General features: G+C 42.3%; 1 protein-coding gene across 3 annotated transcripts in view; it reads right to left on the minus strand.

Annotated features, from left to right (window-relative positions):
- The window catches only part of EGFL6 (EGF like domain multiple 6), a 30038-nt gene extending 23890 nt beyond the window's left edge, over positions 1–6148 (minus strand). Inside the window, exons 1-2 of one of the 3 annotated variants that reach the window (XM_057389299.1) lie at positions 5910–6148; positions 1913–2022 (exon numbers count right to left, since the gene is read on the minus strand). In XM_057389299.1, coding sequence (XP_057245282.1) covers positions 1913–2022; positions 5910–5974 — 175 coding nt within the window. In that variant the 5' untranslated portion in view covers positions 5975–6148. The remainder of the gene's footprint in view (positions 1–1912; positions 2023–5909) is intronic. The other 2 variants (XM_057389171.1, XM_057389232.1) reach the window with 2 other exon arrangements.
- Positions 6149–16637: the final 10489 nt, after the last annotated feature.

Consider the following 16637-nt stretch of genomic DNA (forward strand, 5'->3'; position numbering starts at 1 on the left):
TGTACTCTTGCCTTTTTCCTTTTTTAAGAAGCCTCTGTGAGAAGCAGCTGGCCAGCAGCTTGAATTGCTATGCTTGGCATCTGGAGTAGGAAAGAGGCAACAGCACTCTCCCAGAGCCAAAGGAGACACATAATCCTACAGCAGTTTCACAGTCTTGGATCTCCTCAGTTACARCTGAGGAACATGTCTATCCCATGGTGGAACATCCAGAGCACATCTGTCATCAGGCAACTGTCCTTACCACATATCCCACTAAGTAAAATTGGATCAGGTTTACAGTAATTTGAGAGGGTTACATTTAACCTGGGTGCATTAAAAAGCAACTCTAAGCCCTCTGGATCATCAATCAGAAATTAAATGGTGACTTTTATAACCCTTAAGGCTCCTGAAATCACTGATTGTCAGCATGGGGGTTATTCAGGAAGAGCAAACCAAACATGCATTGAAATCAGGACTAGCTCTGGAGAAACAGTGAAAGAGTGTGCACCAGGGTGTGCATCTCCATTCYTTCTGTAGTCAAGCTGATCTGCAAATTATAGGAAAGTTTAGTTACTGTGTAGTAAAATTATCATTAAAATTCATTTTTCTGAATTGAAGTGTCTTCCCTACATTAAGAGATGCTTTCAGATGTATTGAAGGTAATGACTCTGCAGATTGAGGCATTTTTCAACACTGCTTCTATCCCTGAATGCAACCTGGCACTGCTTCTATCCCTGAATGCAACTGGAATCCCAGCTTGTCCCCCTGGGATTGTAACCACTCCTGCTCAGGATGTTCTCCCATGGGATGGAGAGAGTTCTCCCCTACTGTAACTGAGGAGAGGGAAGGTTGCAAAAGACCAGCTTGCAGGGTTAGCACTGAAGCAGAGAAAAACACATCTGGATTTACAATGCAGAATTACATTATAGGTGGTTTAAAATGATTTGCCAAAGAGTCTTCAAATTTTTTGAAAACCTGTTGCCTTAAAACCAGACAATCTGCCCCACGAGCTGATCAAAGCTACATTTGCCAGTTGCCCCTCCAGATCCTAATTTGCAGCAAAACTAAAATGTGATTAAGCAATGCAGAAATATTAGAATAATTCCTTTTAATTTTTTTTTTAAGATGGCATATAATATATACAGAGAAGAGACATTTTAGCATCTTTCCCTTTTAGTATATGGATTTTTAGTGATGAATAATCCTAAGCCTGTATACAAATTCACCAGGTATGAAAGGCTCTCTGGGACAACAGGTGCAACATCTGAAAAGGATTTCTAAAACATGTATTTTATGTTTTTGTTGTGCTTTGCCCAAGTGCAGTTGGAGAGAGAGAGATTGCACATTGCATTCTCATTGGGATATGGAGGCCTTTTACAAATTTGAGGTGTCTTAAGAGTCATTGTCCCTTCATTAAGCAAATGATCCCCAGACCAGCAGATTGGCTGGCTGGCTACCCAAGCTCAAATCAGGGGCACTTACTGCTCAAGTTTTATTTCTATTTTTAGAAAGTTAAAACCTTCTGGTTCTCAGAAGCTGTGTACTCTAAAGATAAAGGATGCTAATTGATAGGAAACCATTTTAAGGCTCCTTGTATAGTATTGGAAAACACTGCATTTTTAGCACGTACTCAACAGCTGTAACAGTATAGGCACTGACCAGGGCTGTGCAGRGGGTTAGAACAGATGGTGCCTTCTGCATCTAAGAATTTCTGAACGTGCAAGTTATGGTTTGGTGTCGTTTACCCAAAGCTCTGCTTTTTTTTTTGAGGAGATGATCTCTCAAGCATGTTTTATTCTCTCTCGCACAGAGTTAGGAGATTTCACACCTCAGAAGTTTTCTTTCTGTAAGTTCTGGCAGACATGTAAGAAACCACTTTGTAAGCACCAAATACACAGCCACAGAGAGGAAACAAGCAGAAAGTTAACGTTACCTTCACAGTGGCCCTTGTTCTTTCTCCAGCCAGGACAGCAATCCAACCTGGAACCATAGCGACACACCCCGGGCTGGCTCACAGCCACCGGCTGCCCMCGAGATCTCGAGCTGTGTAAAGAAGGACAAACAGCAGCTCCATCAGGGAAATGCACTAGTCCATTCCTCTGTACCCCCCCGGTAATTTCCCTTCTATTTTATCCACTGTCAGGCATTTTGATTTCACCAAACACAGAGCAGTGCTCCTAGACAGGAATGCAAACTTGCGTTTGTTCAGAGGAGCAGAGACAGTGGGAATGCTTCACCTGCAATAAATTAACAGTGCAACATTAATTTATTCTAATGAGAAACATGGCAAAAGGCAAAAAATACAGCTGGGTCCCTGCTAGAATGAGATCTTTTAATATCACTGAAGTCAATGGGGCTGCCTCAGTTTGTGTCACATGAACWATTGGATCAAATATATGATGCCATGGCAGACAGCACTATTGCCTCGGATGATGAAAGACTAACCCTACAAAAAAKCGTGTTCTGAACATCAATCAGCCCCATAAAAGCAAGTGACTTGCAGGCTCATAGCCCCTGCATACATWCAGAGTGATTGCATGAGTGTGAAGAGTCCCAAGCACTCTGGTTCCATTAGACTCCCTGAACTTACAAATTAAYGTTAATTTAACCTGCCAATAAATCCAGGGGGTTCAAAGTCATTTTACAGATCAACAGCTGCAAGAGTTGGAAAACCTGCCATGTTAGTTGCCAAAAATTATAAATCTGATGGAAATCCATGAAAGTGTAAACCTTCTAGACCTCCTCTGTGCTTCTATGACTGCTGTGGCTTTACTTCTCCCTCTGCTTGCTGTTACTTAAGTTGTCCATTACCACATGCCTGTCCCCTTTATGAAATTATTTCATTTATCCAAAATCCTCTGTCCCCATTGCTTTATTCAAGCCGTAACTTAAAATGAACTTTCTTCAAAGAGTCCAAAGTGTTGTTTTTGACATAGAAAGTACCATCTTAGTGAGGGCTTTATAGGAAGTAATTTGGGGTACTGTAACTTTGGGGAAGTGATTTGGCAACAGACTGTAACAAATATCTCATGGTGGGAAAAAAATGGTGAAAAAAGTCATTAGTCATGAATTTTTGCATATTTTAGTCTGAGGCATGAAAAAGGTATCACTTTATCACACTACAGGAATGCTTTACATGTATCTTCCTGTGCCTATCTGCAACGGTTGCACTCACATTAMAACACATTAAATTGCACATTAAAACTGCAAACATCACTGAGGCCAACTAGTAGRACAAATACACACATACACTTAAAGATACAAAGTGTTACTTCCAAGTTTGCTTTAGTAGCTGAACCATTGGAAAGAGAAGGGAGCTCAGAGGAAATGCATAAACTCACGTATCTGAAATACTCTGAACAAAGAGATGGTCTTCATATCACCTGGCAAGTAAAAAAGCTTAATTGTTGGAATAAATTGTTTTGAAGCCACACAACCTTTGCCATCAACCCCATGATGCAGTTTACAGGAGTACATCTTCAGGTGCAAAGGTGTATTGAACAGCTGTAACTCCTCTGTGAGTGTCTGTGACAACCCGCATCTAGAAACAATAAAATAGCTTTTTTTTTTTTTTCTGTTTTGTTATCCAAATGCTGCTGGCTTATTTCATTTGCAAGCATACAAGTTAAAGAATGTATGTTCTGCTTGCACGTCTTGAATTCACCTGGTTAGCAAATGTACATTCTGCTTACATCCCAGAAAATCCCCTTGCATGCATACGGATAGTGCTGACTTCCCCAGAATGTTAAAATGCCTAAAGCTGGAGGAAGAGGATCACATTCCTTTCCAAAGGATGCTCATTTTCACAGGAAAAACTCATTCAGTAATGTTTATTTAATAATTTTCTTCAAAATCAGAAAACAACATATCTATAAAGTATACAACATCTCTCAGGATTTCAGTACAAACCTTCCTTTAAACTGGAAAATGTTCCATAAAGCTGCAAATTAAATTAACATASCTGAACTCTATAGATATTGCCCTGGATGAGGTCTTTCCCTCGTTCTGACTTCCACRCATGAAGATGTAACTTAACCTTTGACAGAGGAAAACATCAACCAGACCCCAGAATCTGGGGGGAAACCCAGTTTTGCAAGGCTAGTCCTCTGACACATGAAAAATCAACACTCATCATCTGGCTATTYCTATCAGGAATCCAGCATTTTTTGATAAAGAAATTTAGAAAGAGGAGATTCTTTCAGGCTGGCAGACCCATTCTGGAAGAATGTCACATGAACCCTCCTGGATATTGGGGGAGAAGTGATGCAGACTGGAGGTACATGGCAATTCTGATCTCTCCTTGTCTGATATTCCTGTAGGAGTTCAGAGGGACTACCTAAAGGCCTGAGTGAGATGGCTGGGCTTGTCACTGCCTTCTCCATGTGCAAAAATTTCCTGGCCTTGAAGAACCTGCAGCCAAAATATGTGGTTGAAGAAGAAAGGCAGAAGAAGACTCACTGTACAGGTTGGATCATAGGAAAGGTCAGTGGAAGAGAGGTGTCTGAAGAGCTCTGTCCTCTGAGAGGCAGCACTGGTGCTAAAGGTAAAAAGTGGCTACTTAGCAGTCCAGGGTACCCAGGCAGGAGAGAAGTAATTGATTTTATGTGGCTGTGGTATTGCTGACAGCACTATGTGACATTTAGCAAAGAACAGTGAAGGTGAACAGTAACMASAAGAACCCAGAGCCCCCTGAGTTGAGGTGACAGAAAGAAAGAGCAGGCTCCRTTAGCTCTCACATGATTGTTGGCACTATTTTAAACGATGTGGGACTGAGTTTCACTGCTCCTGTAACATGTAATGCCGCTGTGGTTTAGGAAYGGTATTCCCCAGTTCACTGCCCCCACCGAGATTGCCCACAACCACATGCCTCCCTCTCTCGAACCCTCATTTCCCCCTTCCCCTTGCAGCAGGATGGAGTTGAAAATTGGAGGCACAATAGGCAAAAATCATGGGTTGAAATAAGAACAATTTACTAGAAGCAGCAGTGAGATAAGGAATGAACAGTAACAGCAATAATGTTAATGACAGAAGGTAGAAGAAAAGAAACATTTCACACAAAAATACCCCAACAGTAGACTAGAAGGGTTCTCTCTGCCACATTTTCTTGAACCCCTTTTCCCTGCCCTCTCCTTTTCCCCTGCCCTCGACAATGGTGTGAGGTGGTATAGAAAAACAAATGCGTTTTCTCTAAGACATAAGAGCCAGTCTGGAGTTCGTGAATTTCCAGTTCCAGAGGARCTGACCACTCAACAGCCTCGCATATGCTGGAACAGCACGCTGCCACTTGATGACAAACGTTTCCATTCACAAATCTGATACTAAAGAAATAAACCACACAACATCTTCGTATTGCAGTTAATTCTCCCTTTACGAGCTATTCCCTTGCTGCAGGACTTTGTTGCTGGAGAACTGGGAGAGGGAACATTGGAATAGCGTGGTCTGGAGTAAGTGGCTTCATTGATCCTCTCTCAAAATCTCGTTCTGTTTCCAGAGCATAGCTGCTCATAGAATCCAACATCTGTGATGACTGGCTGCCCGTTGATGCTGGCAGACCAAGAACTGGAGCCGCTCACGCCTTTCCACAGGTGCTGCAGCTGTTTCCCCCATTTGGACCGCCACTGAAGCTGCCGCTTTTCCCCGAGCACGAGTGCCCAGCTCTGGTCCGAGCACCTCGGGGAAGCGGCTCACACGCCCGCTGGAGCGCTGAACCGGGCTGGCGCCGTTCAGCACCACGGCCCCGGGACCGGCCACCGGCGGGGCGAGCACCGCGGCCACGGGAGCGGGAGGGACCCGCGTACAGCCCGCACACAGCGGGGAGAGCCCGACACCCGCGGGGCCGCCGGGAGAGCTGCAGCACCCCGGGATCCGCTGGGAGCGGAGAGCCGTGTCCGGACCCCCGCCCGCATCCCCCCGCCCGTGTCCCCGCTCACCTGCCCGCGGCGAGCCCGGCGGCGAGCAGAGCGGCGAGCAGGGCGCTCCCGGGCGCCGGCACCATCCCCGGGCGAGGACGGGCAGGCGGCCGGGCCCCGACCCGGCGCTGGCTGGCTGTCCCGCTGGCTGTCCGTCTGGCTGTCCGTCGGGCTGTCCGTCTGGCTGTCCCTCCGGCCGTCCCTCGCAGTGCCGGAGCGCGGGCGGGCGGCGGGACGGGGCGGTATAGCCGGGCGGGACGGGGCGGTATAACCGAGCGGGGCGGTATAACCGAGCGGGACGGGGCGGAGCCCCCTCCGGCCGCGCTCACCCGCTCCTCCAGCCGGGGCGGGCAGACACCGGGGCGGAGAGCGGCGGGTGGTCCCCGCCGGAGCAGGGCAGGGTGTCCCGGAGCCGGGCACGGAGCCACGGTGATGCTCCCCCGGGGAAAGCCGTGTCACCCCGGCGGGCGGTACGAGCCCCGGCCCCAGCCCCACCCCGGCCTCTGGTGCAGCTTTACCCGTGGCACAGCCGGCGTGTCCCGCGGGCTCTGCCTCCGCAGGCACCCGCTGTCTCCCGTGCCATCGCTGCCATGGGTTTCCATCACCGGGAARCAGCATTTGCACCGAAAGCTTTCCAGGCTTTGCCTTTCTTTGCGGGACCGTCCCTGAACAAACTTTTCCCAAGCTGCTAAGAAAAAGTATTTGGATATTAGGAAAAACTTCTTTACCGTGTGCCAGATTATTGTCATCTACTGCTGATTTCTTCAGACTTTTGAAAGTGCAGATGTTCCTCCAAAACAAGTTGAAGTCACCTTGTAGAGAGGAGCYGTGCAAAGTCAGAGGTACCAAAAGSTGACAAATGTAGCCCAGGATTCAAATGACATCTAATTAAAATTTAATCTATTTGAAAGAAACAAACTTGTGTTATACTGACTGTGTGTTGCACAGGATTGTAAAGCCTTCTTTTTTTCTGGATGCTGAACACAAAAGCCATTGTTGGTTTGCAGCTGTTCTGCTGTCTTTCTGAAGTGCAGCAGTACCTTGAGACTCTTCAGCTCCCTTCATTAGACTTGTCTTCCTGTATGGGAGGAGTAGTCTTTTGATTTTAGTTAAATCAGCACCATGTGCAAAGCATTCTAATTACTTAAAACTTATTCAAAGGCTCATGTTTTTTATTATGCRCATTTATTCCAACAAATAGATATGAATGTATAATTTGATGCCGGGCTTGCCAGAATTGTGATGCATGCAGTCTGTTATGAGCTATTATTATTTCCTCAAAAATCTTTATTTTTTACAAGAGTGACTTGTAGATAGGTCTGTCAGCCCTGGTGGTCCCTCCTAAGTAGTATTTCACAGTGCCTGCTGGAATGGGACTGGTCCTGGGTCTCCCCCATTCCCCGTGATTTATTAGGGCAGTGTTTATTGAGGCAGTGGTCATGGCTGTCTCCTGAGTGAAAGCTAATAGGCAGTTTCTGGACAATCCTCCGAATCTTGCTCTGAGCTCACACAGGAGCTCTTTCATACCAAGGTGATATAAGAGTGTCCTATGGCTTCTTGGGTCATATATAACATGTCTTCCAGGAATGTCCCTCAGCTTTCAGGAAAACATTTTTGTACTCCATGCAATCCTAATCCCAAAGCACACCTCATGGTTGCTGTTGTTCATATATTTTCTTGATACCTAGAATGCAAAATGGGAAATTAGTGGGATGGCAATTATTAATCCTATTGCTAGACTGAACACAGTTCTTGCTATTKTTTCAGTAAATGCTGCCCCTAGTTTTGGGTCTTACCTGTGTTTTGTRTTCCAATTTGTCATCTCTGGACCAAAATGAGGCCCCATGATAAGACTGCTTTGCCCACTGAAAATGCCTTTTCCCAGCTGGGATGAATGGACACAAGAGCTCAGAACTTCTCTGTGTGTGKGGGGGTGGGTCCTGCTCATCCCTTCTCGTTTCCTTTGTTGCCTGACATGCTGGGTTCATCAACAAGAGCATCACCATCTACAAAGATGAAGAAGTAATTGTCTCTATTCAGCACTTGTCAGGCYATACCTGGAACACTTTGTTCAGTTTTGGCCCCTGCTATACTTGGACAGCCTGGAGAGAGTCCAGAGGAGGGCCACAGAGATGATCAAAGGAATTGGAAGCTGCCATGTGAGGAAAGGCTGAGAGAACTCCATTTGGCCAGGCAATAAGTCTCCTCATGCACTTCAGTCTCCTCACGGTTTAATTTTCAAACTACTGGGGAATCCACCAACTCTGTATTTGCTTAGGTTTTTCCTGCTTGTCTCCCCACTTTGCTCTGAAAGTTGCTGTGGAACAGCTCCATAGACTCACGGACCCTGGAGCTTCCATGCAGAGGAGGAGATTCAGTCTCCAGAGCACACTGAAGGTACACAAAGCACAGTCCCTGACACAGCTCTGGCTCTGCCATGGTTTGATATGCTTCTTTCCTTTGAGGCAGTAGCACTGATACTCAAAGGGATGGAAGGGTGGGGTGGGAGACAGTCTGTGAGGCTATGGAAGAACAGAACTAGATTTGCCCCTTTCTTTCCCACACTTTGAGTGTCCCTTCCCATGCAAAGAAAGGGGTTAGATTTTCAAATTAAGCCTTGAGCTCTGAAAAGKGCTGCAAGTCCCATGTGAAGAACTCAACACCAAGTAGCTAATCCATAATGCCCCCCAGATGAGCCTTTGTTTCTCACCTGGATTATTTTAATTGAAACCTACACAGTCCATGTGTGCATCAGGGATTGCCATTTCCAGCAGCTTTATGAATGAATGTAATAGGAGATCACTGTGTGGTTTTCAGGGAAGAATTYTTGTAAGTGCAGCTTCCTGGCTTTTGATGTGATTTTCTTTAGTTTCAGGTCTMCTGCCAAAAAGATTTAGGCATTTTTTCCCCTCATATTATTTCTCTACATATTGATACACAAATCTTTCATTGCTTGACTGCATCAGCCTATAACAAAAATAATTCTGCCACTGGTGATCCTGTTATATGTAACACTTTCCATATGGTTGTCCAATATCATGGTGCCTCTGACAGAGAAAAACACAGTTATTTAATAGTGTTCAGCCATACTATGTTTTAAAAATTGTGAAGTTCAAGGTATCAGTTGATACCTTTATTTTGTCATTGTTATAAAAGTTGAATATTAATTGACTGTCCTGTAATTCAGTGCTTTGGAGCTTTAAGCTTTGACAGTTTGTCCTTTTTATTTGAATTACCAAAATGTAACAGTTCAGCAGGTGGCAAAAGAATGAAAAAAAGCAGGGATTAAACTAGATGGGCTCTGGACTTATCTTGAATTTATCATGGGTCCACAGTTGTACTTTCCAGCTTTTGCTAATTTGCTGCTGCATTTAGAGATTGCTGTATGGAGAATGGCAGYAGATTTCTGTTTTACTTGGATCCCCAGGTTACATCTTCATTTGTTCCCCCTGACCATCTCAGTGCTGGCAAGCTCAGCAACAATGCAGAAACCTCAGCCCAGTGGGGAAGCAGAGACTGGGTGTGACTTTATAGAACTGACAGGTTAGATAGAGCAAAAAATAACTCAGAACATTGAGACTGAAATATTGCTATAATAGCAAACCTGGCTATATTCCCCCCCCCCCTTTTTTTTCAGTTAATTGAAGTTCCATTTATCTTGCCAAATAGTTTCAGATCAAGTTTTTTTATAGGTTTTTCATGGAGTAGAATAAACAGAGAAATAAAATTAAATCATCCATTTTTTTCCTCATGAATCATTTTATCAGCTTTAACAGACTATTTTGAAATACTAAGAAGTTATGAATGGGATTTCTCAAATGGAATTCCTGGATAGAATCATGATTCTTAAATCGATTGAACTTATTTTTTGTTTTGGCTTGCTGAAACAAAAGTTTGAGTATTGCTTCAGTGTATCTTGAGAAACCAAATTAGGTTCAAAGTTGAAATCCTTGTGGTTATGTAACTGTGGTCTGAGGCTTTAGCAAAACTATCAAATATCCAGATATTTATGAGACCTAATAATATTGCTTCACTGARACTATGCACATAAGGAAAAGTTGGCAGACCATGTTGTTTAAGGCAAAGCACCAGGATTAACAAATCTTTCCTACTAGGAAAATGTAGTTGTAACCTCAACYTACTTTCTAGCTGAAGTTATAAAATACCCCTCAAAAGTGGTCTGTGTACATTCCTTTGATATTTGATAACATTTTTCAGATTGCTACTATGGTTAAACTCAACCCTGTGGTCCATGGGGCAATGCTTGCTGTCCTTTGTGTAGCAGAGAATAGGAATCCATTGGTGGGATCACCATGGATCCCAGATATCCCTAAGAAGAGTTCATTATATATTTACCAAATTATGGTTTCTGTGAGGGAATCCTTATTTYTGGCCAAAAGCAATTGCAAGCATGAAAACTGAGTGTTTAGAAAATGCTAATGCTTTGTATTGTGTTATGTTTAAATAATTTAAAATCACACACTCAGGATGGTGGGTGGCCTAACACTACACGAACAAAAGGCTGTTAAAATTATACCATCAGGCTGCAGATCACTTTTCTAAACATGTAAGTAAGAAGTTTCACATGTTGGGTTTGTATTCCACAGCCTGGGGTTCGAAGCAAGGCTATAAATTGATTTGGCAGAAGCAGCTGAGCTGAAGGATCAATGTTCCTGTTTGATGAGTGCTTCAGGAGAATGAGAACAATCCAGCAAAACCTGACTGAGTTTATTTTGGCARCCAAGACAAAGGTCATTAAATGAAAGGAAGACAGCATGGAACTGATGAAAAATCTGAGGGCATCACAGATGAAAATATGCGAAGAATTGCCTAGTCAAGGCTTTCTTTGCTGTTATTTGGTTCTCTGGTATGGATATTCATTACTGGCTCWGTTGTCTCAGGTCTGCTTTTGAAATGCATCTTAAAGTTACTCCTAGAATCCACAAAGTCCATTTCACATGGTCTGCACGAACCTAAGCATGTTGAATAGTCACTCACAAGATTTACTATCCAAGTGCAATTCTAATCTGAACTACAATGCAGATGTAGAAACACCCCTCGATGTCAGCCTTATGGACAGTACTGGTATTATAATAAATAAATACTGGTTTGGGGTTTTTTTTTTTTGAGAAAAATCTTTCCAAAGAGTCTCTTTCAAAACCTTGAGTTTTTTATCTGACTGTCTACATTTATTTTTATTTAACCTTTTTCATAAGCTCTTTTCTCTTCCCTAGACCTCAATCTTCAGTACTTAAAAATGTGGCTGCTGTATAATTTTTCTGAAAATACTCCCCTCCTGATGTCCTGTTCCTAAAAGAACACCTTGCCTCATACATGTATAGAAAGTGTTTTTCACGTCTAGATATGCTACAGATGAACATTTTAGTCTGTTTTCACTTTTTGTCATGAAACAGTCCCTTTTACCAAATGAGAAATTATTTCCTTCTTTTGTTGCTTCTCTTGTTGGCCAAAATAATCTAGATATGGCTTTTATTGTGGTGATCAATCTGTTCTTAAGTAGAAACTGGCATCTCCAAAAGTATATCCTACTTGGAAAGAGATTGTGTGTCTTTTGTTTCTGATAATTTTGTATCTGTAACTTGCTCCAGAATTGGATGTTTTATTCTCTCTGTGTCATTTTCTTCTGTGACATCTGATTTCTAGCCCTATGCTTTGAAGTCACCCACTGATTCTCTGTTCCTCAAACCCACTAACACAGCTCTAGACACCATGCTTGTGATACCAATTTTTCACTTCTGCAGGCAGATTCTTGCCATTTGTTCCTGGTTCTTTKCTGACATTACTGGGGTCATCCCAGACATTAGACCAGAAGAAGTGTCTGTCTGTGAGTGGATTGTGATGCATTGCTCTGATAGGTGCCAAATTATTTTATTCACATTTACTGTGGGCATAACAGAAACCATTGATTAATATTTTGCATGTTTTCTCCTCCAGATTTGGCTCAGAAGTATTGAAAACAAAAACCATGTGGGGGCAAAGCAAGGCAAAATAAATAATATCTCATAAGTTTGTGGGCTCCTAGAAACTCCTGCAAAAATGTCTCTCAGTTCCAGAATATTCAATGGCTTTCTAGTACAGCATACTTTGTAAAGCTCCTTGTGGCATCTTCTGATGCTTTCAAAACTGGCTGTAAAATAAACAAACATTTGTGTCCCCTCTCTGAATTACAAAATTACAAGAAAAGACAAAAATCATGCAAACATTTTCTGATTAAAATCGTATTTGTAAAGGAAGAGCCTCACAGAGATTTTATCACTTTAATGCTCTCTCCATTACCCAGCAGCCATGCAGAAATCATCGAGGAGTCTGGAGTCCAGTCAAAYATGGTACTGAAATGCCACATGAAACTTTTGGAGGACGTGTTCTTACTCTTCAGCTGAACTRTCTGAATTCCACCAACTTTGCTGGATTCATTTGGTCAGTGTGCTTTACCTCTTTTTCTCACAACAATAACAAAACTCAAAGGGGGATCATAAAAAGAAGGAGAGCAATGCCCTACTTGGACAGACAGCAAAAGGACAAGAGGGAACAGTTTAAAACTARGAGTGGAGAGATTTAGATTGGTTATTAGAAGGAAATTCTTTGCTGTGAGGACGGTGAAGCACTAGAAAAGGTTGCCCAGAGAAATTCTGGATGCCCCATTCCTGGAATTGTTCAAGGCCAGGTTGGATGGAATTCTGAGGAACGTGGCCTAGTGGGAGGTGTCCCTGCCTGTGGCTGGAGGGTTTGAACCAGAGGATCTTTAAGGCACTTCCAACCCAAACCATTCCATGATTCAATGATTTGCCTTTCTGAGTAGCCATCTCTSTCTTTGGTTTTAACCACTCTGTTTTGGAACCTTTCCCTGCAACATGCCTTTCTCTCCTTTAAATTTGCATGTGACTACATATTTCCTAAGTTTATATGTGGAGATGTATTATTATGGATATTTTCACAATAAACATCTGTTTAACATCTATCTGTTGCTAATATGCACTGTAAAGTTAAGTGTACGCCTTAAATCCCCCCTGGAAAATAATTTTGCTGCTTTTTTCCCCCCTTCCCAACTGTGTACATATTGTAAATAAATTTGTACTCTGAAGCCATAGTGTTTATGTCCAACTGCCATTGTCCCTCTTGCATCCCTCCTCTCCTTTCCTTTCCTTAAAGATGGCTATGCAGAAACATCTGCTTTCTGTTACCCTCTGTGTCAAACAGAAAACAATAACAGTGCTCATTAAGAAGTTTCCGTGTTTAACTTTTGCATGGCARCTTTCAGAGAAAGAGGACCTCCCAGTTTTGTTCTTGAAGAGCTTTGTTATTTTCTCACCAAAAACCCTCCAGAAGGCTTTTGGCAGCTCTGCCACGATGCTCAGTTTCTTCCCTGGAAGCCTGAACTCCTGAAACATCCCATTCTTACACTCTCCAGTCTTCAATCACTGGGGTGGTGTTCTTACCACAGCAACTRGAGAATGACTGCTGTTAAAATAATAGCTGTTGTTTCAAAACTTATGAAATATTTCAGAACCTCCTGGTTGACACCACTAACAAACAGTTTGTTCCCATGAATGCACAGCGTGGTTCTAAACTAGCCCAGCCASATAACAAAAGCTCAAAAGCAATCAGTATTTCAGCCTGCTTGCTAGGTGTTCTTTCATTTCATCTACAGTTACCTGTGGTCTGAGTTCAGGAAGATGGGAAAGCTCTGCTCTTTCCTGTTGCCCAAGAAATGCTGAGGAATATATGTTATAAGAAAAAAAAATCCCTAATGGGAAAAGAAGTTAATAATAATATATTGATGAATATTAATTTCTAGATGATTCATTTCTTTATTATCTGGTCAAAAGTGTTTTGAACTTTTTAAAGACCTCATAAGACAGATCACCCTGGATGTATGGTGTTGCACAGAGAAATTTCTTGGTAAGTGATATAACAAAACAGAATCACCTCTAAAAGAAAGGGAAAGGTGAAAGCAGCTTGCAAAAGCTTTGAGTAAATTGATTTTACTCACACTCATTCTTACTTCCACTCACCACAAGCACCAAGTGTGCCTCAGTGGTCTGGCACTGGGTGGGACACAAAGGACCAGGGAAACTGGCTACTAAATACTTGTCACAGCTCTGGGGTTCTTCATGATTGGCCGTGATGAACTACTTTTTGAAGAAATATTTCATGTCCATTTAGGAATAATGTTTATCCTCCTGCTGTGATAAGAGGAGGGAATGGTGTGTGTGATGTTCTGCAGCCTTGTTGCCATCCATTCTCCTTTTCTCAGGAGAGAAATTAATGCGTAATTTCTGCTGTGGTCTTATCACAGTGTGTGTTGTCTGGGTTTGACACATTCCTCAGTGTGATTGACTGGCAACTGCCTTGTTCATTACATTTTTTTTTAACCCTTGTTCTGCTGGTTCTCCTAGTGCTATCTCTTTTTCTCACACACTTTTCCATTCATAATTAGCTCTTGCCAACCTCAATACCTTGGTTACAAGTCTTTCCATCCTGGTTACAGCTCTAGGAAAAACTTGCAATTACAGTGGTGCATGTCTTAGGCAGTGTGAATAATTAGTGCTTTCCCTGTATCAGGAAAAGACAAGAGTTGTGTGAGGCTCATTATAAGAACACAATATGGCAAACAACAYGACTCAGGAAGATGCATAACTCTAAAGCATATAGGAAAGCAGAATATAAAGCCCCATACCTTCTCCTACCTATAGCTGCATAAAATTTTTCAAGGAGAGGCCATCTCTCTGTCTCATTCAAATACTGCCAAGTTATGTGTCATAATGTCAAGACTGAGAAAGCTTTTAATCTTCAGCTTGACTATTATCTTTCTTTTGAAGAGAAAGAAAATGATATCATTATCCCTTGAGTATAATGATTTAAGGTTTTGGGTTTTTTTGGTTTTTTTGTACATTTTTATCACTAGCACATGTGAGAATTCTTATTCCGGGAAAAGAGATCTATTTTTTCGAGTAGATGCTTTCTCTGTCATCTTCATTTATATCGCCTGTCAATCAACTCTGGGATCTTGATGCCATTGTGTTTGAGGAGGCAAGAACTCCAAAACATAGACTTGAAGAAAATAGWTATTGTAGGCTAACAGTGCAGGACAATACTGACTGATGGTAGGATTGAGTAGATAGCTGTACACCGGCTGGTTTTGTTTTGAATTGTTGTATCCTGCTGATATTTTGCTCTACTGAAACATGTAAGAGTGCTTAGTTTTTCTGTTTCTACAGTGGACTGAGTTCCCTGCTTCTCTAAAAGGGACTGTTTCCATTTTGAAATAAAAAGGACTTCTCCACTGCACAGCATTAATATTAACTTTCTGTATGGAAAGTGCAGATGCATTTATATGATGCCTTGCTTTTTTTTTTTTTTTCCCCATTTCTGGTTTGGCAAAGCAGACAGTTGGAGGTGGACAAGTATATGTGCAGGTTGAAAGGATGCCAGGTATAGAAACCATCTGCATGAAGCAATCTGCAGGGCTCTACAGTGCTAGGAACAAAACCAGACTCATACCAGCAGTTGTGTGATTTTACTGGGCACCATGTGTTTTGTGCATCATCGTTCTTGACCATGTGTAGTAACTTCAGATGGTTTATAAGAATGAGTTATGGCTGATCCTGCTTTGGTAAACAAAAGGCCAGTTTAGGCTGGGTGGAATTACAGGCACTTTGTCTCTGTCTATAATGGTGTTTGTGCTGTGCAAGCACARTTCCTGTGTAAATGGCCACCATGAGAGATTGGATGCTGGGACAATCCTCAGCAAACAGATGCCTACAAACATTTTAGATCCATGTGGGCATGAGCAGTGTAGGATCAGTCTCATTGTAACATTTAGAAACGTTTTCCAAATGCCACGTCCTGCAGGCCACCAGTGCGAAAGTGCACAGATTTCAGAAGTTTTCAAGATGAAACTGAGGACTGGAAATGTTTATTGCCTTCAGCTTTCACTGTGCTTCTCACAGCATCAATTATACTTTCCCCTTATGGGTCTGTGAGTATGTGAAGGGCAAGTCTGAAGTATATTTATACATTTCCGAGTACTTCTGTCCTTTATGACTGTGGTTTCCAATGTTTCTGCACCTTAACCCTACCTGAGTTTCACAGTCACCATTTTCTGGAAAAAATCCTGAAAGTAGGAGTTCTTGTTCACTAATTATCTTCACAGAAGGGTTTCGATAGGAGATGAAACAGGYAAACTGCTCCTTTCCAGAAAGCTGACTCAATCATCTACCTTGCTCAATAAATTGGATTTCAATTTCTTAATTAATTAATTAATTTCAATCAGCACAATGAAGAAATTAAGAGTCCTCTCACTAGAAATAGCAGAAATTCATATGCGATGGTGTGAAATTTCACTAGTAGCTAATGAACCCTTCAGTGTATGATTCTGAGTCTGTCAGAAAGCTGTCTTTACCAATGCCATTATCAATAAAATAGACATGTTTATCAAGCTTAGATACAGACCAAATAATTTGGAGTTTGTTAAAAAGGAGAGTCTGGCCTATGGGAGGCATCCAAAGCATTAATGGAATAATGCTGAGCTCTGGTGACAGTGGAAGCTGTATAGATCCTATGGGCTGTGCAAGCAGCAGATTGCAATGAAAAGGAGGATTAAGAGTAAAAAAGATGAATTGTGACCCAGAACTTCTGACTGCCCAGGGCATCTTGCTGAGAAAAAGGAAGGAACAAGAAAGAGTTTTACAGTGTTTAAAACATTTTGTTTCAGTGTTTTAAGAGGGC

The sequence above is a fragment of the Malurus melanocephalus genome, unplaced genomic scaffold, assembly GCF_030028575.1.
Source record: "Malurus melanocephalus ecotype Western Australia unplaced genomic scaffold, MMel_1.1 scaffold_1, whole genome shotgun sequence".
NCBI classification, from domain to species: Eukaryota; Metazoa; Chordata; class Aves; order Passeriformes; family Maluridae; genus Malurus; species Malurus melanocephalus.